The 20,771-nt window shown below is 33.7% G+C and overlaps 2 protein-coding genes across 5 annotated transcripts in view; one reads left to right on the plus strand and one right to left on the minus strand.

Moving 5' to 3' along the window:
- LOC110034109 overlaps positions 1 to 2,359 on the plus strand; it is a 62,610-nt gene extending 60,251 nt beyond the window's left edge. For all 3 annotated transcript variants that reach the window (XM_020738371.1, XM_020738372.1, XM_020738373.1), the window contains exons 9-10: positions 1,704 to 1,867; positions 1,947 to 2,359. In XM_020738371.1, the coding sequence (XP_020594030.1) occupies positions 1,704 to 1,867; positions 1,947 to 2,088 (306 nt within the window). In that variant the 3' untranslated portion in view covers positions 2,089 to 2,359. The remainder of the gene's footprint in view (positions 1 to 1,703; positions 1,868 to 1,946) is intronic.
- Positions 2,360 to 6,768: 4,409 nt separating this feature from the next.
- On the minus strand, positions 6,769 to 12,742 carry LOC110034108 (NADP-dependent malic enzyme-like). 2 transcript variants are annotated; one of them, XM_020738369.1, is made up of 20 exons: positions 12,556 to 12,742; positions 12,248 to 12,388; positions 11,035 to 11,155; positions 10,887 to 10,961; positions 10,636 to 10,787; positions 10,453 to 10,558; positions 10,281 to 10,346; positions 10,091 to 10,186; positions 9,920 to 9,991; positions 9,708 to 9,791; positions 9,492 to 9,590; positions 9,210 to 9,257; positions 9,064 to 9,117; positions 8,251 to 8,349; positions 8,054 to 8,143; positions 7,872 to 7,949; positions 7,727 to 7,801; positions 7,544 to 7,634; positions 7,131 to 7,259; positions 6,769 to 7,008 (listed from the first exon to the last, which is right to left on the minus strand). In XM_020738369.1, exons 2-20 carry the CDS (start codon positions 12,379 to 12,381, stop codon positions 6,920 to 6,922), a joined length of 1,758 nt encoding a protein of 585 aa, XP_020594028.1. In that variant the 5' UTR covers positions 12,382 to 12,388; positions 12,556 to 12,742; the 3' UTR covers positions 6,769 to 6,919. The 2 variants fall into 2 exon arrangements, with proteins under 2 accessions (XP_020594028.1, XP_020594029.1); XM_020738370.1 differs by lacking the exon at positions 12,556 to 12,742 and having other exon boundaries at positions 12,248 to 12,484.
- Positions 12,743 to 20,771: the final 8,029 nt, after the last annotated feature.

Genomic DNA, 20,771 nt, shown 5'->3' on the forward strand with positions numbered 1-20,771 from the left:
TATTCTAGGGTATTCCAAATTCACTTTAGAAGCATTTGGCTTACTTTAAAAATACATTAAAAAAAATTCTGCAAAATTGTGAAATCATGATCGTACAAGGAAAGAATCTCTCCTAGAATTTTTTTTTCCACTTTCTCAAAGAGTTAACGCTTATAATGCTAAAAGAAATAACAACTAAAAATTTTTTTAGAAAATAAATTGATTAATTTTTGTATATGCCTTAAAACTCTTTTTCAAAATAAAAATTCTCCTTTTACAATCAAAAAGTAAAAAAAAAACATCTATGAATGATAAGAAATGCCTTGATAAGTCGCAGATACCAAATCATTATAATTCCTTTAATCACATCTCCATCCATCCGCTGGTTGCAATATTTAGAATACCAGCAGATGATATTCTTAATTCGCTACCAAAGGTGCAGCCTTGCATTATTGGCCGAAATCATCCTGCCTTTATGCTTGTGCCAAATTCTAACTTTTAATATAATCATTCCATCAAAAAAATCTGCTTTTCAAAATATCCCACAAGCCATGTTGTCTTAATTCTCTTTTCCAAATGATATTTGCTGTCCTATCACCTATTTAATTAGAGGAGACATTGTTTGCTTTGATTTTCCCTTCAAAATAATGTTAGATATCCCATGTAAAGTGGGGAGTTTAAATTTGCATCAATTTGAATTAGTTTCTTAACCTTAGGTAATAGTTTATTACGTAAATCACTACATTAAATTAATTGTTTGAAAATAAATGTATGGCCCCAATCAAACTTCAATAGTTAAATGCATGAATATTTTTTAACAATATGGATAATTTACAATAATAATTGTAAACATATTTCAAAAATTTGCTTAAGTGATTTATGACCAGGACAACAAATATGATTTGAATAGAAGTTTATTAAATACTGAGTTATAACAAAAATTTTTTCACATTCAAGTTTTCAATATCATAATTCATGGTAAAGCCATTTTACTACAAATTTAAAATTAATTTTATGGAAATTACCCGCGTTAGGTAAGAAACGGAAAAGGCTTGAATAGGTCATAAATTGTAATTATCATGTCATAATTTAACACCACTGTGACGAACAAAAAATATGGACTAGGACATCACCTGTAAGTGACATGCCACCGTTTAACCTAATCATGCGAAAAAGCAAGAGTTGATTTGGTTCGCAACTAGGCTTTTTTTTTTTTTTTGCTATATTGAAATTTGGAAATTTTTATTTAGGAATGCTAGACTGTTAGTAGATGCTAAAAATACTTCTTGTATATGTTTTCTTGATACTAAATAAGAGGAAAATTGTCCCAAGGCATTGAGAAATCTTACAAGCTTTTGGATGTTAGTAAGGTTAACCTTGTTAGTTAGATGATGATATATTGTCCGGTTAATAGTGGTGTTTAGACAATACAGCAGTTTTACTACAACATTCTCCTGGTTATAAAATGCGTTGTAGAATAACCATTGGTAATTTTACCTTTTGATTATTTATTTTTTACAAGTTATAGCAATCAAAATTAAGTTAATCTGGATGATAGTTTGATTACCTGAGTTGTTATATTCAAAGTACCATAACCTCAATTTTAGCAGCAGATTAATGCTATCTGGATAATATTAAAGCAAACACTAATGAGCATCATTAACTCTTGCTATATGATCCGAAATGATGTTAATATTTTTCAACTATCGGTTACCCATCTGCAGACTTTAATTGCAAAACGGAGTGATATGGTTGTAATGTCTAGTGACGGGCCTCTCAATGCTTATGTCAACCCCAATGGCTACGTGCATGAAGTCATAACAGTCTTAAATGCCACCGGGCTGGCTCTTGCCGGTTCACCTGTTAAGGAGCATAGCTGGTTTCCTGGGTACGTGCCATTCTTACCAATCAGGCGCATCTTGATTTACTCTAGCATAACTGATGATTTCGGTGTTTCTATTGTGCAGGTATGCTTGGACTATAACCAATTGTGCTCACTGTGAGAAGAATATGGGCTGGCTGTTCACAGCAACCAAGAAGAGATTGCTGCCCAAATCCTTTTGGGGGATCCGTAGCTCTCAGGTTGTTGATGATACCATGTTAGACTAACAATATAAGCTGTTGCTGTTTAGTATTTTGCTTAAATGGCTTGTACTGTGGTGGACTTATTGATTAGCTGCTTTGTAGTGGGGACTCATTAGGGTTTGTGCCTTTCTGTCTTTGAGATGGGTAGTTTAGCTTAGTCGATCCTAATTGCCCTATTTAGCCTAAAATAATGACTTAATTTGGGTTTCTTTTATGGAACATGAATCCATTTCTCTACCTGTCAGTTACATGTATAGTAGTTGGCTTTCAGTATAAATCATCTTGTTATCATTAATCATATGCAAATTGTTATGATATTGTTTGTTAAAGTCCTCTTTTTACATGCATTATGTTTTATTGCTACAAGTTTGATAAGCCGAAGCTGATTCTTTTGTGGAATGAATTATGCATTTAAAGTCAAGCAGGTGACAAGCTTTATTTTATTTTATTTTATTTTATTTTATTTTCATTTGTTTGTTATAAAGAACAGATTTAGATTAAAAGTGAGAAAAAGTGGCATTGAATTTGAACATTGTATTTTAAGTTATTTCAAAATATTATAAATGCTATTATTATATCATTTAATTTATTTATAATAATTTTTGATAATTATTATGGTATTCGAATTTAACCTTTGTTTACAGCATGGAGTTGACCGGAGAAAGGAGATATTGATCTCCCTTCTATTTTAACAAAAAAGTAGAGATGGGTTGACAAGGTAATCTTTTAAAGAGAAATTAGCCTACATATCGCTTTAGTATTATGTAATTACATTTCTAGAACCCTAATTTTAATTTTTATGTCCCCTAAACATCTGCGTGTAAAGTTGGATTTAACCTTATGTTAGTATTATGTAATTTCTCATGTATGTATTTATATATTTAACACCCTAAATCAAAAAAGAAAAAAAAAAATCAATCATAATTCGCATTTTGGAGACATTGTAAGCATATCTATGAAAATCATCATAACTTCGAAGTGATGTACACACAACATATCACTGAGATTAAGAAACAAGTATCTATTCAATATTAGAGATATTATTCTAGGAAGAGTGAAGGGGTAGAAAGAAAGACGAGAGCCGAAATTTTCTAACCAACCAAATAAATCAATCATCCAATCGAATCTACACAAATGCTTAAGGTCCAACATGTTTAACATAATATCATTTAATACTTGCCAAAAAATCAGTCAAGATAATTGATTTATCCAAGATCCATACAAACAGACTTACTGTTAAGTTCAGGAACCAAACAAACAAAAAAACTTGCTTATTTTAGAGCATACGAGAAAACAAAATATCCTCAAAACTCCATATAAGAAACAAAGAAGAAAGATGTTACAAGTTGTCTTTCTACTTTCTAATAAGTAGCATCTTAATAGCATAGTGAATATCTTGAATCAAAGCATTCAAATCCATAAAAGACCTTTTTATGATTGTGTTGTTCCTTTCTTATATGATAAAGAAGCAAGAATAAATTCTTATTAATCTTTAAAGAAAAAAATTATCAATGAAATCAAGAATGTGTTGCATTCACTTAACATTAAAAAACTACATTTAAGGACACATATTTTTAAAATGAAATCGGTAAAATTGAAATTTAAAAAACAAATGATTATGTGTCTCTTTATGGTTAAGACAAAGAACATAAACTCCAATAGCTAAAATCCTTCTAAATATCAATATGTCACAATATTTCAAGCTATTATGTAAAGTTTTTTGAGCTTTAACAAAAAAATTCAAAGAGTAACCCTTGAGTCAAATATAATTACACCAACTAACAGAAGAGAAGTCTTCATAAGAATATATATATATATTATATATATATATATATATATAACTTTAAGATTGGTCGGAGGGAGAACCCACAACCAACCCCATGTTACTAATTCAATGCAAGGCTCGAACTCGTGATCCCTAAAGTCTTACAAATGCTGCCAACAATTAACCTTGTCGGCGTTACACACACACACACATAATAAACTTGCCATCAATGACAAGGATGCTGAGCTCTTAAGCAAAATCTAGAATATAATCTAGCTTTGTGAAAGAGCGAAGATTTTCTCAAACGACTTCACTCTTAGAAGTAAAAGAAGGTAAATTATATCAATTAAAAGTATTATGACCAAATCTCTCAAAAACTGAATGCTCATTTAACCAAGGGTAAAAAATTAAAAGCATATTATAGTTAAAATTGATCTGAAACTATAAAAAATTAAGAACTTTGATAGCCACTTTGCTCACATCTTTCCAAAATGTAAAGTTATGATTTTTTGTTTAACCCAAATAAAATCATAATGGGTAGTACACCATTTTTCCAAAAGTGAGGTAGAATTAAAATACCTCCAAAAAAATTTGGATTGGACATCAAATTAATAATATCAAGATTTGACAATCCAAGTCATCCATAATTTTTTGGTTTGGTAGAAGTTGTTCAAGCTATAAAATGAAGTTTTGAATTAGAATCATTAGAGAAAAGAAAAATATTGTACTAGGAAAAAAAAAACCTTCATAAGACCATTAGGAATAGAATTAGATCTAAACCTATAGGGTAAATAACTTCAAATGCAATTTTTTGGTTTAGATGGTGGCCCCTTCCAGACAAGGTTATAAGTTCATTGAATTTGTCTGTTTATGTTTTTTCTCTTCATTTAAACTAGATTTATAAGATCTCTCTTCTTTTTGTGAGCTTCACCTTCAATTTTAGGATTATGAGGTTGTTCATCTAGTTATAACATAATTCTTACCTCATAGGCTTTCTCATAATTATATATCATTTGATCGAAGTCCTAAATTTATAATAAAATGACATGATAAACATCAAATAAATTTCTTTCAAATCATTAAAGTCAAACAGTATGATAGTTAAGATATCATAGATTTTCTCATTATCTTTAACATCTCCAAATTTTCTTCCATTGCATTCAAAAAATAAAATGTTTCACTTTTGTGCCTCTCTTATTTGATATTCATAATGATCAATTGTGGAAATTAAACTTTGAATTTTTTGAAGATAAAATTTTAGTCTTAAACAAGTGTTATCTTAAGTACTTTTTTTTACTTTAGATGTAATTAACTATAAGTGTTTGCTCATATAGAAAGTTGGAATCCATATTTAATCCAAACCCTGTATGTTCTTCATATTAGATAAGTAAAATATTTTTCAATTTAATCATAGATCTTGCAAATATCCTGAAATTTATTAATTTATATAATTGAATCCATCGTATATTACTTTTAATATCATGCTTGATTATTTAAATAATTAATTTTTTAAATTTGTATGACTTTGAAATTACCCGTGTTAAAAAATAAAACCGACAGTGATTAATAAGCTTGAAGAATTATATGGCTGAATGTGATGGTCAATGTACTTTTCAGATACATCACATATACATGACAACAAAGCTAAGGATGTACGAGCTCCACCGTTGACTCATGATCCTAAATATTCACTAATACTACTTGTGAATTATGCATTTACATTGCTTCACCCCCATCGATTTACTAGATTTTGTCATCATATGATTTGTATTGGGGAGTACCACATGGGGCATATCTGGACAATCAATATTTTTATCTTTAGCTCTTTTGGTCCGAGGCCATCTTGTGTGACACACCAAGTATCAATACTTCCAACTTATATCAAAAGGAAGTTCAAGTTGCTTGTTTACACACCAACATATCATGCAACAATTTGAATGCACATTGCCACTCTAATATGTCAACAATTCATATCATATTTCATCTATTTTTTCACTATGATGAAGTGCATTTAGAGCAACAATAACATTACTTATAGAATAAATCACGACGTACTCTAAATGATCACATCCTACATGGTAGAACAATATCGATTAGATCACAAGTAGTTTATAATAAGGAATACATGTACTATGTTTGAAAAATATATTATATATTTTCTTCCATTTATCTTTCTTTAACGTTCCCTATGCACTAAAATTCAATTTATTATCTACACTTTTTGTATCATTATTTTTATTATATGTAATATTAAAAAAAAAAAAAATTGAAAGCAATATAACTCCTCTTCTATAATACAAATTTCATTCAATAAAATTAATATTTTAAATTTTAAATTTTAAATAAGTACTACCATAATATTTTTTTATAAATTTTTAAATCAATTACATAATATCATTTATTTAAAAAAATAATATAAAGTATTATTTAATAACAACCACTGTAGAATTTTTATATCAGAATTTCTTAGATTTCTAATGAGAAATGTACATATCCATTTCAATCTCAAAATATTTCTCTAAAATTTGCAAGAAATTCTCAAAGCCAACTATGGCCACCTATGGCCACAAAAAAAAAAAAAAAATATATATATATATATATATATACTTTAAATAAATCAACTCTTTTATTTATAAAATTTCATTTATATTAAAATTCAACCATGATATTCTTATGTAGCAAAATTTTGCATTTTGAATGGGATATGTTTATGTTCTTAAACAAAATTTATGTAATAAGAAAAAACCTAAACTCTATGTTGTCAATAAGTAACTGTAACTGTAATTGGCAGCATCATTCTTAATATATTTTTATAAATGCTGATTGCTTGATTAACTCTCAGGCTTCGCTTGTTTTTAATATTTGTCAAAACACACAAGTAACAAAAGGCTCCTCACTCAAATCTGTTCGTCTTACCAAAACTTTAAAAGAAGACCACAAACGAAGAAAAGCACTGATATATATATGTATACGTGCACGCACGCGTGGTGTGATGAAAAAACTCAAAACACCGAAATCAACTTTATTTGAGGTCCACCACATAGGCAAACATGTTAACATTTTAAAACAACAGAGTTCGCAAAAGATGGTTCAGCGATACGTGCGATAGACTGGGCTGTACATGCAGTTCTCTGCATATTTCACAAGGTTAGCTGGCCGTGGAAGATGGCTGGCTAAACCTGAAATATATTTTTTAAACATAAGGTTAGAAAAAAAGGAAGAAAAGACAATAAAATTAATTTATTTAAAAGGAGAAAAATACAAATATATATATATATATATATGGAACGAGCCGGCTCACCGAGTTCATAGGCTTTAGCCGCTACATTAGCTGCAATATGAGCAGATATCTTTCTGATATTTTTGAAGGGTGGATAAATTAATCCCTTCTCAAAATTCTCTTCAGTTACCTGCTGCGCCAATGCCTCCGCTGTTGAGGCCAAAAGCACATGTTAACATTCTCACTAAATATATATTCACTCATTCTACATATGGGCAAAATTGAATTTTATTTTTTATTTTGATATGTTATGACATGATTAATTATTCTAAAAATAATTTTTTTTAAGCTTTTTTAAAAAGCAAGTTAATTTATCTTCAAAAGCAAAATAAAAAATACAAATAAATCACTAAATAAGTAATTTTTTTAAATAAAAGAACATGTTAATAAAAAAATTAAAAATAAAAGTGATCCCAAATAGATTTTTAACTTACAAGCAGCAAGGAGCATGTCATCATGCACACGAATTGCTCCGGACATGACCACCCCAAGACCGAACCCCGGAAAAATATAAGCATTGTTTGCCTGCCCAGATGGGAATGAATGTCAACCAAAGCCATCAAAAAACCAAAATTTCATACAATCTTTCCAAATGTTCGAGGAAAAAATGATTCAACCTGGCCGGGCACATAAACCTTGCCGTTGCATTCGACAGAATCGAATGGGCTTCCACTCGCAAAAATAGCTCGACCCTGCAAATCACACGAGAATCAGTTAAAGCGGCTGGAATTCAAGCAGGAGAGAATAGGAGAATGGCATTACATTAGTCCATGTGTAGGCTTCCTCAGCAGTACACTCGGACTGGGAGGTTGGATTTGATAAAGCAAGAATGACTGGCTTCTGCATTTTTAACATAAGATCTATATATTGTCATTTCTCTCTCAAAAAAATAGAAATTCATTTACAAAATTAAAAAAAAATTATTGTTTTGTAGCTTCACATACCTCATTGAAGGAAGCAACAGCTTCAACAACTTCCCTTGTGAATGTCTTACCCACGCCAGATGAACCTATCAGTATAGTTGGCCTTATTGCCTGAGAAAATAGCTTTTTTGCATTAGCTGCAGCAGTCAATTAATTATCTTTGATCACATCAGATGATATTTTAGGCAAAATAATGCCAAAAAGTAGAATCAGCCCACCTTAACAGCATCTAAGAGGTTACCAACAGGCTCATGTTCATGCGCCCATGGTTTCTTGAAGTGCTGAAGTGATTCCTTGCGCGAACGGACGATCAATCCCTAGAAATAAAAGAATTTTCTTCTTTTCATGTAATAAAACACTGAAATAAATAGCTAAACCAGAGTTTATTTTTATTTTTATTTTTATTTTTTTGCAAATATGAGTTTAAAATGTTGGGAAATATAGAGTACTGATTTTAAATTTTGAGAGCGAAAAAGAAGATAAAACAAACAGGAAAGAAGATCAACACAATATGTATTTACACATCTAACATCCAAACTTTGCTTTTTATATTTATGCCACCCAAATATTTCATATCACATAAGAAATACCACCATTTTAACTTTTCAAAAGTGAACTACATCTTTCATGCTTAGGTTAAGGTGATATGTATGTAAAAATTAAGGTTTAGGTGTGCGTAGGAATTGAGTGGTATGTATGTAAACCTTAAAAAGAAAAAACACACACACACACACACACAAATTTTATTCAGGATAACTTAATTGATGATTACATATTGTTGGAGTCACTATAAATTTCACAATGATTTAAATTTGTAGAGAATATAACCTTATTATTTCAGATATAAACATAAGACAAAGGGGATCTAAAATATAGTAAATTTTTCAAAATGCCCTTTAATAAAATAATCATAAATATAATAAATTTCTTGACCTGTGACTGAGTCTTCGCAACACATATTCTTCATTTTGACTCCACGACTTAAGAACAGATGCCTAAAATGACTAGAAACATAAATCAAAATTCTCTACCTTGGAATCAACAAGCCAAATCTTCTTTCGAGTCTCTTCGATTGGAGCCTTTGTCTATAGAAAAGAAAATTTACTAAATTTCAGAAGGAATAGTATGTACCTCTAAAAATGTAATTAAAAAAAGTACACATAGAAGGATGAAATACCTGCTTTGAAATCTCGAGTGCTATGAGTTCAGCTATACCAGTACCAGCCTGTAAGTACCAATATGTAATATAAAATATTATATAATATACAAAGTAGGAGAGGATGGGCTAATATTAAGCATATAAAATATAATAGAAGACTGATAAAAAGAATAAATAAAGGTTATGAATAAATGCAAAAGTATGAATGTTCCTGACTGAAAATTTAACGACTTCATGAGACCAGGAACATTATCCAGCATAATAAATGTCAAAAAATTTAATGTGTAGAAAGTGATTGACCTCGCCGGCACCAAGAAACAGGAAAGTGTGTTCCCGTAAGGTTCCACCAACCAACTTCAGTGCGGCAACAACCCCAGCAAGGACCACTGAAGCAGTTCCCTACATTATCAAACAACTTACATAAGGAGCATATTCTACGGCGTATCAGAAGATATTCTTATTAATTTGTTGAAATGTTTGAGGACTATTTAGAAGCACAACAATGTTCTCTCATACCTGAATATCATCATTGAACACCAGATGGGTAGAGCGATATTTCGAAAGCAATTCAAATGCATTATGGTTAGCAAAGTCTTCGAACTGCATGAATTGGGTTTTGTTAAAACTATACATCCATGAAATGATTAGGAATGATAGTTGAAAGTAGATTTTAATATTTCATCTAATAACATAGAGAACTCATGACTATGGCTTAAAATTAAACATGCCTGAACAAGAACTTTCTCTCCATAGTTTTGCTTAACTGCATGCATGAACTCATGCAGAAGTTCAGAATATTCCTATCCAAACAAAGAGCTTACATTAGATATTTGAGCAGAATTGATCAAAAAATTGTTCATGACCTGCTTTTAACCAGTAATTATGGAAGGAAGATATACCTGACCAGTTGCACGCTTCTGCCTCAACCCAATATAGAAATCGTCCTTGAGTAATTCTTCATTGTTTGTACCCACATCAATAGTGATAGGAAGGCACTGGATAAATTGAGATTGGAAAAATTTAACGGGAAATGTAAATCATACCACAACAAAATTATACTGGAATTACTGATTGATGATAAAGAGATACCGCAGATGGGCGAATGCCCCCTAAAGCAGTATAAAGAGAAAGCTTGCCAACAGGAATTCCCATTCCCTGAAAGAATGATTATTTTATTTTTTTTATTTTTAATATTAGCATACATGTAAAGTTTGCATTAGAAGGACGAACTAGACAAGTAATATGTCATAATATGGATTACCTGGCAGCCAAGATCTCCAAGTCCCAAAATGCGCTCACCATCAGTAACCACAATAACCTGAATGTTCCTCTGAGGCCAGTTCTTCAACACTTCAAGAACCTTTCCCCTGCACCAACAAATTTTGTTGAAAAAATAAGAAAATAGAAAACAACCTAGTCTCCAATTAGCCTAGTGATTTCATACTTCTCCTTAAGACTGATGTATAAGCCCTGTGGACGCCTAAAAATGCACCCATATTTCTGGCAAGCCTCACCAACAGTTGGCGTGTAAACAACCGGTAGCAGCTCCTCAACATTGTCTATTAAGAGTTTGTAGAAAAGTCTCTGATTTCTCTCCTGAGAAGGAAAAATGATAATTTGTGTTGATCTTTGAGATTTTAGAAATAAAATAAAAAAGAAAAAAAAAATATTGAAGGAAGAAAGAAAAAAAAAAACCTGTAGATCCATCAGAGCTGTGTAACGATGCAAAGGGACTTGATACTGAGAAAGATTGTGCATGATTTTTTTTTCCTATATAAAATAATGAATAAAGTGAATTAAACTAAAAACAAAAAGGTTTCCGCATAAAACAGCATTTATTAACCTGAAGTTCTTGAGTAATGGATATTGGAGGCAGAAGTCCTCGCAAATAGTGGGCATCTCTTTCTTTCTCAGTGAAGGCAAGACCCTTGTTATGATGAGGATCCCTCAACAAAGTGTAGCCACTAACCAACAATAAATTCCGATCAATGGAAACTAAAATCGATTATTATGCCAAATTATATCCTCAGACACTTTAAGGTGTCCTAAGCAATTGCCAACTCATAAAACATAACACCTATGACAAAAGCAGTGATTCGAATTCAAATTTCCTCCGATAATTATCTGTTAGGATAAAAGTTTGAAAAGATAATGCGCATTCTTAAAAAGATCTTATAAACATATGATAGTAGCAGCGTAAACTAAGTTGAAATTTAGGGTTTTTAAGTTCCAAACTCAAGCTGATTGACCGTGAATGAAGATTGGCTCAAAGCCCTTCAGTTCAATCTCCAGTCAAGCCAAACCAGGCCATATGCAAGCTTAATTTGAGCGAGGCATGAACCATTAAGCTAGATTTAAGCTCAACAGCATTCAGGCAGACGTTATGCGCTTATAAACATTTAAATCTCGAGAAATTTCAAATCAATCCATACATGACTCAGCTCAAATTCAACTCAAGATAATGCATAGTTCATTAATTGGCTTGTTGACTACAACTAGAGCTAGGAAAATTGATCCAAATTTTTAGTGATATTTGACTTAAATTTGAGTCTCCTTCAATGAAAGTGACAATCAAGAAAAGCTAATGTCACAATGAGATAATTGCCACAGAATTCAAGTTGAAATCAACAATCTAGCACCAGCAAGTTTTAACACAAGCAAACAATCTCATACACAAGAAACTAATTTGGAAAACTTCTATAACAAACAAAGCCAGTTAAGACTACGAAATCAAAGAGTGTAAAGTTGTTAATTCTCTGGCTTCAAGGGTCAGACCCCATAAGCAAAAATTTCCCGAAACAGCTAAAAACCATAAGCTGCACAAAATATCAAAGAACAACCAAAAAAGGCCAATTTTGTGAAAAAAAAAACATAACCAGATTCAAAGAAAAAAAAGCAAAACAAAATCACTGGATCCGAGGATTTTTATGGAAATAATCTACGAAAATAAAATCATAACGCTCAAGTTGAAAGAACATGGAGATCCTCAGATTTTTCATTCAAAAAACTTCCAAAAGAAAAAAAAAAAGAATAATAAACTAACATAAAAAATTCACCTTGCGACTGAGACAGTCCACGGAGTGACGAGCTGCTCCTCCGTCGCCAGATCCTCGCCGTAGACGTCCTTGACGCCGCCAGCGACGGCGGATTTGGGGTGAATCTCCAGCACGTCCTCCGCAGTGCTATCCATCTGTGCCCTGCAAACTCAAAAGCAGTGAAGAAGAAAGCGTTCTAATGAGCACGCAGTACAGTTGGCCACCACCAAACCTCAATTTATGGACCCTCGAGAGCAATTGCTCGCAAATTTAACTCTTTTTTTTTTCTACTGGCTGACGAAACCCAATAATTCGGAAAAAAAAAGTACCCTTTGGTGGTGATGGACAACTCAGCCGACGGTTCCGTTTAAAAATTTGCGTCTTTCCAATTGGAAATTTATGCGTTTTGAGTATAAGAGAGAGAGAGAGAGAGTGCGTGCGCCAGCTTTGCTTTCTTCTCTTCCGCCCGAACGGGAGCTCTTTCCCGGAAACGCAGGAAAAGGTCAGCGGGGCAGTTTAAACAGTTTATGGGAACGTCAAATTAAATGGGCTACAAAAAGTATTAAATAAGAGAATTAGTAATTAGAAATTTAAATTATTAATAATTTGATATATTAAATTTATTTATAATGTATATTGAATTTTTTTTGGTAAAATATTAAGGCCACCTTCAATTTTATTAAAAGAAAACTGTGAGTTACAAATTAGAATTAGAATACAACTCAAATAAAAAAAAAATGACAAAAAAAATTATCACAATTAAAGCCACGAGTTAGAAAAGCTATTGAAAAATAATAATAGCCACAACAACCAACAAACAATAAATGAAAATAGGCAAAGCAGAAGCAGCAACTGCGATAACAACAACAACCATAATCACCAACAAATTCAACAAAAAATCTACCAACATAACCAACAACAATATCCTCAGAAATAGAGAGCACCAACCACCTTTATAAGAAGGCCAAAGAGATCTGAATCTCTAAAAAGTCAAGCAAGGGAGCAACTGATGTGTAGAAAAGAATGTTTAAATTTCTTAATGTTTTGCACATTTTTATTCATGAAATTGCACTTTAATGAAACATACTTTCATGTTTTCTTTACAAGTATAATAGGCATTGTAAGTGAAGCAATGTGGAGGAGACTTGGAGCAAATGAGCTAAATGGAGGACTGGCCCCAAGGCGTCAAACCCATGGGCACCTAGGCACCATTCACTCACTTGGAAAACTGAGAAGGCGAAGCTTAGGCGCCACCCACTAGGCGCCAAGGAGCCGCAACGCTGGTGCCTAAGCGCCACTCCCTTGGGTGCCAAGGTGCCCATGCTTTTCTATATAAATAGAGAGACTGGCACCAGGCGCCAGCAACTGCCTGGAGCAATTTTGGCAGTTTGGGCAGACTAACATGGAGAATCATGGAGAGTTGTGTAGGAGGTAATGGGGGGTTTTTATGCTTCTATAAATGAGTCTATAAAAGGGAGGTATTATTGTTGTTGAAGGATTGATGTTGGTAATTCTAGGGTTGGTGAATTTAGGGAGATTGATGTGATTTTGTAGCTTATTGTAGAATCTTCTCCTTCTTCTTCATCTTCTTCTAGGACAGAGGATAGAGAGATCCTTCAGGAGCAGTAGCCAGGAGTAAAAAGGAGCATTGGTGGAGCATTTTCAAGTAATTGTAAAGGACAGGAAGATAATTTTATTGTGTCCTTCTTATTGCAATTCTGTCGCAGATATTTGGATAGTAAAAATCTCTTGTTTTAATGTTTTGGTGTGTTGTTTCTTTCATTCTTTCTAAGTAATTCTCTTTACCGTACCTTGTGAAGATTAAGTTGGATGTGTAGGAATGTTATGTGTTATGAAATTGCTTTTACTTACTTATTGTGATAATTAACCTTCAAATCACCATTTATGTTTCATTATGCCCAAATGAAATGTTAAAATGTGTTGTGAACCACAATGACTCAGAAGAGTTGTGGCAGAATCAACTAGCTTAGTCACGTTGAACTGTGGAGCATAGGTGGATATGTTTCGTAGGGAGATGCAAATGTTAGAGAAATAATATTTATGGGGTTCAAATGAGATTCAAGGAATTAATGTCATCTTAACGAATCTTCTTTATGCACTCGGGCGAGGTGAAGAAGAGAGTTGCTCCTATTTATCACTAGCCAAATTTACAATTAACACTCTACTTACATCATTACAAGAGAGGGTAGCTTTAAACCCTGATTTTCATCAATCCAACACCTAGTTAAGTAGGATTTTTGTAGGATTTCAACTTTTCATTTGCATTAGATACTATAGGATTAGTTCGTAGGACTTTTAGCCTAATCTAAATTCTTAGCTAGGAACAAAACTAGCAGGTTAGAACTTTTGCTAAGCCTAATTCCATCATTCTCTTTGGAATTGACTTTCTAGACTCAAAAATCCGATATTACTAATACAAAACGTGCACTTGCATGAGCCTCAGAAGTGTAGTTGCATCTAGAAGCGGTACCAGCAACCAACAAAAGAATAAGACAAAACTAAAGAATAAAGAAATTATTAATAAAATAAGAAACAACTTACAAAGTGAATTGACAAAAGAAACCTCACAAATGAAAACTCCTACAAGTGAAAAACAAAATATTTGAGCTCAACACTTACCTGATAAAGAGAATTAAAATTCCTTCTTAATTTTAGAATATATATATATATATATATATATATATATATTATGGCAGTCTGTTTTTGCTCTGCTAGGGTTTGGGATCCATGGTTGTGCACCTTCTACTCCTCTCGGCTCCTCTTTTCTGTAATGCCTTTCTTTGGTTTGCTGGGTTCTTAAAAAGTGAACTTGGTAACCTCTTTCTTGGTGGTGGGATTGGTTTTGGTGTTTTTGTGTTTCCTGGGCTTTCACCTTTTGATTTGCTTGGTTACTGTTCCATTGGATTCACACTTCCTGGTTGGCTTTTTGCTTCTTCCTATTGCAAAGTTTTGTCCCTGACTCCTCTAGGCTACCAATAGATGTTGCTTTGCTGCAAGCAAATCCCAACTATATGGGGAAATCTTATGCTATTGCTGTCTCCCCTACCTGCCTGCTGGGAGATAAATTGGTCTTCCCTCAAACTTACCATGATGCTACGGTAGGGGATGAGGAAAGCTATCTGTTTAAGAAAGGTTCCAAGAAGGGTGGGAAACATGACCTTATTTTTTCTGAAAATGAAGTGGTTGATCTGTCCATGAGATGTAAATTTACCCTTATTGATAAATTTCAATTGGGTCATCCTAAAATGGACCTAATAAGGAAAGCTTTTGATGAATTCAAGTTAACAGGTCATTGAAAGGTGGGATTATTTGATGACAGACATGTTATGATTCATTTGGCTAATGAAGAAGAGTATGCATGCATTTTCTCTGAGAAGCTGATTAACATTAAAGGAAACCAAATGAAATTGCTGAAATGGACCCCTGAATTTGATCCTTTCAAAGAGCTCCCTATCATTCCCATTTGGTTTAAGCTTCCTGCCTTGAAACTGCATTTCTTTCACCATAAAGTCATATTTTCAATTGGTGCACTTTTGGGAAGGCCTATGAAACTTGATATCTTAACTTTTAACTTTACTAGGCCCTCAGTTGCTCGAATTCTAGTGGAAAGGGATATTACACTCCCTCCCATTGATGAAGTTTGGTTGGACACTCAACATAATGGGTATTGACAGCTTATAATCATGGAACAAAAATCTTATTACTGCTCACATTGTAAAATGTTTGGCCACACTGATAAAAAATGTTTTAGGATCCATCCCTCCCTCAAATCTACAAAACACACTCATCTTCTAGCTGAAACAAATCCTAATTCTTTTGCTCCAATGAAAGTTGCTAAACCTACACCAGATTTGGATACTGAGGTTGATCATGGGGAAACACCTATGTTGGTTCAAACTAATAATAATCCAGATAATTTAGAGCCACATACCATTTCCCTTGTTGAGGCAGTTGTGACTAAGTTACAAGAATTGCCTCTACATACTAACTAGCCCTTGGAACTTCAGATAGATGGCCAGATTGAATCCACCCTTCCAGTTGTGGAGATGCAGTAGGAAATGGAAACTGATTGGCAGATTCAGAAAGTTAAGAGGAAAAATAAGGGGTCAAATTGAGGGGAAAAATTCCTTGGATGATAGTTTGATCATTGAAGCTGGAAGCTCTTATCCCACTACGAGGGAGTCCCTAACCAGGCTCACTAGGGGCAAATCTAAGCCTTCCCATCATGATTAATCTCTTATGTTGGAATATTAGGGGGATTGCCCACTCCTTTTCTTTTAAAAGGCTCCAATTTCTCAATAGAAAGCATAAATTTTGGTGTATGGCCATCTTAGAACCTTTGGTTCATGAACACTATAATAAAATTACAAAGACCTTCCCTGGTTTTCATCATAGGGTCAACTACAATGATAAAATATGGTTCTTCATTAGAAAAGAAATTCAATGTACCATTTTGATCAACCACCCCCAATTCCTCCATCTCTCCTTTGATATGTCAGGTAACACTGGTTTTTTTACAATTATATATGCAGGCTGCTCTAAATAGGACAGGGAAGAGCTTTGGTTCCTTTTGCACTCTATGAGTTCTTCCATTTCTTTTAGTTGGTTGATTGGGGTGGGGGAGGGGGGAACTTTAATAGTGTTGCCTCTCCCACTGAGAAAAAGGGGGGTAGAGCTCCAAATCTAGCCCTCGTGACAAAGTTTAATGACAACATTCAGGTTGCAAGACATTTTGATCTGGGATTTGCTGGATCTCAGTTCACATGGAGGAGGGGACACAGTTGGAAAAGGCTGGACATGTTCCTTGCCAATGACAATTGGTTCCAGTCTTATTTGCTCACTTCTACTTCCCATCTTAATTTTGCTGGATCTGACCATAAACCATTGTTAATCTCTATTAATGGTTATGCTAGTAATGGACCTAAGTCGTTCAGATATGTTAATATGTGGTCCACTCATCTAGATTTTCTCCACACCATCTAAGCAAATTGGAAGGATATATCCCATCCCAATCCTCTTATTAAGCTGTGGTTATTGTAGAAGAAAATAAGTAAAGTACTAAGGCAGTGGAATTGTGACACTTTTGGGGATGTCTACAAATTGGTGGAACAGGCTGAGCTGAATCTGACTCAATTAGAGAATGCCAACAATATAGATGAAGCTACTATAAGATGAAGCTACTATAAATTAGAGAATGCCAACAATATAGATGAAGCTACTATATTTGCAGCTAATCAGAGGGTTCTCACCACCACAGCTTGGATTGAAAACTTCCTTAAAAAGAAAGCTGCCATCAGTAAGTTCACTGAAGGGGATAGAAATACTAGTTATTACTATGCATGTATCAAATATAAGAGGAAATGTAATTTTATCCATAGCATTGTGAATTCTCAAGGGATCAAACTCCATGAAGAGTTTCTCATTGCCAAGGATGCTGTGGAGTATTTCCAAGACATCCTAAATTCATTCTCTACTTAAAGACCCAACTTGATGCCTCTTTGTTTCAGGAGGAGCTTGATTATGTCCATACACTTAATTTGATTGATATTCCCACTAAAGAGGAAATCTGGGGAGCTCTTATTACCATTGACCCTAGTAAAATTGCCGGGCCTGAAGGTTTTTCTTCATACTTCTATAAGAAGTGTTGGATCATAGTTAAACTTGATGTGATCAATGCAATTCAGGCTTTCTTTAGAGGACATACCCTTCCCAACTACTTCATTGCCTCCAATATTGTTTTGATTCCCAATTCTACTAAAAGATCCCATTGGCAGCATTTCAGACCCGTTTCACTTACCACAATTTTCAACAAGCTCATTAGCAAAATATTGGTGAATAGACTGAAGCCCCATCTTTCTAAACTAATCACGTCCAATCAAGATGCATTCATCACTAGAAAAAGAATTACTGATAGTGTGTTATTGGCTGAAGAGCTTGTGACTGAAATATCAAAACTTGCAAGGGGGGAAATTTAATCTACAAGCTGGATGTTAAGAAAGCCTATGACACCATCAATTGGGAATTCATTTTGGACACTCTAAAGGCTAGGGGGTTCTCTTCCAGAACTCATTTCTAGGTGGCTGCAAGGTAATGTTAATTCCATTCTTCTTAATGCCAGGGCCCATGGCTTCTTCACTGCTAATAGGGGCCTCAAGCAAGGTGATCCACTATCACCCACTCTCTTTATTTTGGCTATGGATTATTTCTCCAGGATTATTGACAACAAAATTCCTTCCACTCCCTCTAATTTATATCATCAGAAGTCTAATATGCCAATAAGCCACCTCCTTTACGCAGATGATATCATATTATTTTCCAGGGAAACTAAATTAGCTGTCAAACAAGTTATGAATTGTCTTTAGCTTTCAAACAGTGCTCGGGCTTAGAATTCAATACAACTAAATGCACCTTGTTGTTTAGTTGCAGAATTAAAGAACATCTCAAACATTGGAAACAACATGTTACTGGGTTTTCCACTGCTTCCATCCCCTTCTACTTCCTTGGAGTTCCCCTTATTAAAGGAAGAGTAAAATATATGCAATTTGATCAGGTCATAGCCCAGATAGATGCCCGACTGAATTGTTGGACTAATTCCTTTCTTTCCAATGGGGGCAGAATCACCTTACTAAAGAGCATCTTAATTATCTTCCCCACAGTATATTATGCAAATGTCTGGGATGAAGAAAAGTACTCAGCTATACCTGGAGAGAAGCTTCAACGAAATGTTATGGTCAGGGAAGAGAAAGCAACTCCACTAGGCTAGTTGGCAGAAAGTTGCAAGGCCGAAGGGGGGGGAGGGGGGGGGGGGGGGGACTGGGGTTTAAAGTGCTCCCTCAGCTTCAACTAACCAATTTATGCAAGTTGTGGATCAAGTTTAAGCAGCAAGCTTCACTTCGGGCCAAATTTATGATGGGACATATGCTCCAAGAAATGGAGTATGAGTTCTACAACAGAGTGAGAATCACATTTAAGTCCAAGAAGGAGTATTTCGTTCATGGAATTAAGTGCAAATAAATAGAAAAATATATTTTATTGGGTGTAGAATTGGAGATTTCTAGGGTGACAGACAAAAAATCCCCAACTCGATCTTAGTGTTTAAAAACTAAAGCGAGAGTTAGCCTTCATGTGAAGGGAAGTGGGAGCTCTAGAGTGGGAGCCAATATCCTCCTAGCCTAGCCACAAATTTAGGGACTAAACTTAAACTTAGTCAATGATTTTCTATAACACTAAATTGGGGTAGAAAATTAAAATTGCTCATATTTGACACAATACAAACCTAAACCATTTATCTTATCTCATTTCACCAAAAAACTCATTGTAGTGGGAAAGATGTTTTTTCATATAAGAAAAATTCTTCACATCAACATAGTTTAGTAGTTACTATTTTTAAACTCTGCATTTAAGTTTTGCTAATAGTTAATAATTTAGTTTAGTTAGTATCTTACACATTCAAAATTAGTCAAAGTAATTTCGTTTGATTTCTGTGAATTTCCTAGTTAATTTATCATTTCAAATTTAAACCTTCCTCTTGGGATCGATATTTGTCGATATTTGGGACTTAAATATATCGATATTTGGGACTTAAATATAAAGTCTTATATTGCTTGATAACGATACGTATACTTGCATAGAATCCCAATCTTAACTGCTTAACGTTATTATTACTAAAATATCTCATCAAGTTTTCTGCACCGTTGTAAAGTGGAGTCAACTTTATAAATTTTACACAACTATATTCAACCGAGATCACCAACTCTAAATTTCAATTGGCTAAATTTCTTAAAAAATCAATTTGCCCTTGAAGCCCTCTTGGCCAAAGGAAAATATGTTGAGATTTTCATACCTATTTTATACTATTTTTGATGATATTACACTTTTAAAAAAGGTATTGTTGATGTTTTGTTGCAGAAATGATAAATTAGGGTCATTGGAGCAAAAAGATGCAAAAAAGAGCAAATTTGGAGTGAAAATGACCAAAATGTGCAGAATTGAACTAGGGTGCCAACGGCGCCATCGACCCCGCTGACGACGAGATTTTCCCGAGACTCCAGAATTAATTCATTAAGAAGGTTCGTCGACGACACCCTCGAGAACGCCGACGGCGAGCTCGACGTTGCCCAATCAGGCTTTGGATAAGGCCAAATTTTGAAGGGATGCTTAAACAACTCTTGGGAAAGCTCATCGACAACTTTAAAAGAATATTTTGGCCAAAAAATTGAGAGAGAAGAAGTGCTAGAGAGAGTTCCTCGAGGTTAGAAAGGTTTCAAAAGTGTGTAAAAATTGTGAGGATTTCTACGAGAGATTGTAAGAGTGGAGGGAAAGTGAGAGATTTATTCCTCCTTGCTGCTTTGAAGAAGAATTCTGTGTGTTGTAAAGAAAGGAAGAGATTCAGAGGAACTTCAAGGAGTGTTCTTGGGGAGAAATTAGAGATAAGTTATTTACTTATTGTAGTTTGTATGAATTTGATTTTATATATGAATTCTGAGTTTTGTTGTGTTTTCTCCATGAGATCTGAGTAGTTTTC

Source organism: Phalaenopsis equestris, unplaced genomic scaffold (assembly GCF_001263595.1).
Source record: "Phalaenopsis equestris unplaced genomic scaffold, ASM126359v1 Scaffold001345, whole genome shotgun sequence".
Classification (NCBI taxonomy): domain Eukaryota; kingdom Viridiplantae; phylum Streptophyta; class Magnoliopsida; order Asparagales; family Orchidaceae; genus Phalaenopsis; species Phalaenopsis equestris.

Bases quoted from the DNA above. Each gene is read 5' to 3' on its own strand.
- LOC110034108 (XM_020738369.1), bottom strand. From the start codon at position 12,381: ATGGATAGCACTGCGGAGGACGTGCTGGAGATTCACCCCAAATCCGCC. The intron at 9,591-9,707 runs GTATGAGAGAAC...TTGATAATGTAG, and splicing joins TGTTCAATGATGATATTCAG to GGAACTGCTTCAGTGGTCCT. The intron at 9,118-9,209 runs GTATTTCATCCT...TCTTTTCTATAG, and splicing joins CACTCGAGATTTCAAAGCAG to ACAAAGGCTCCAATCGAAGA.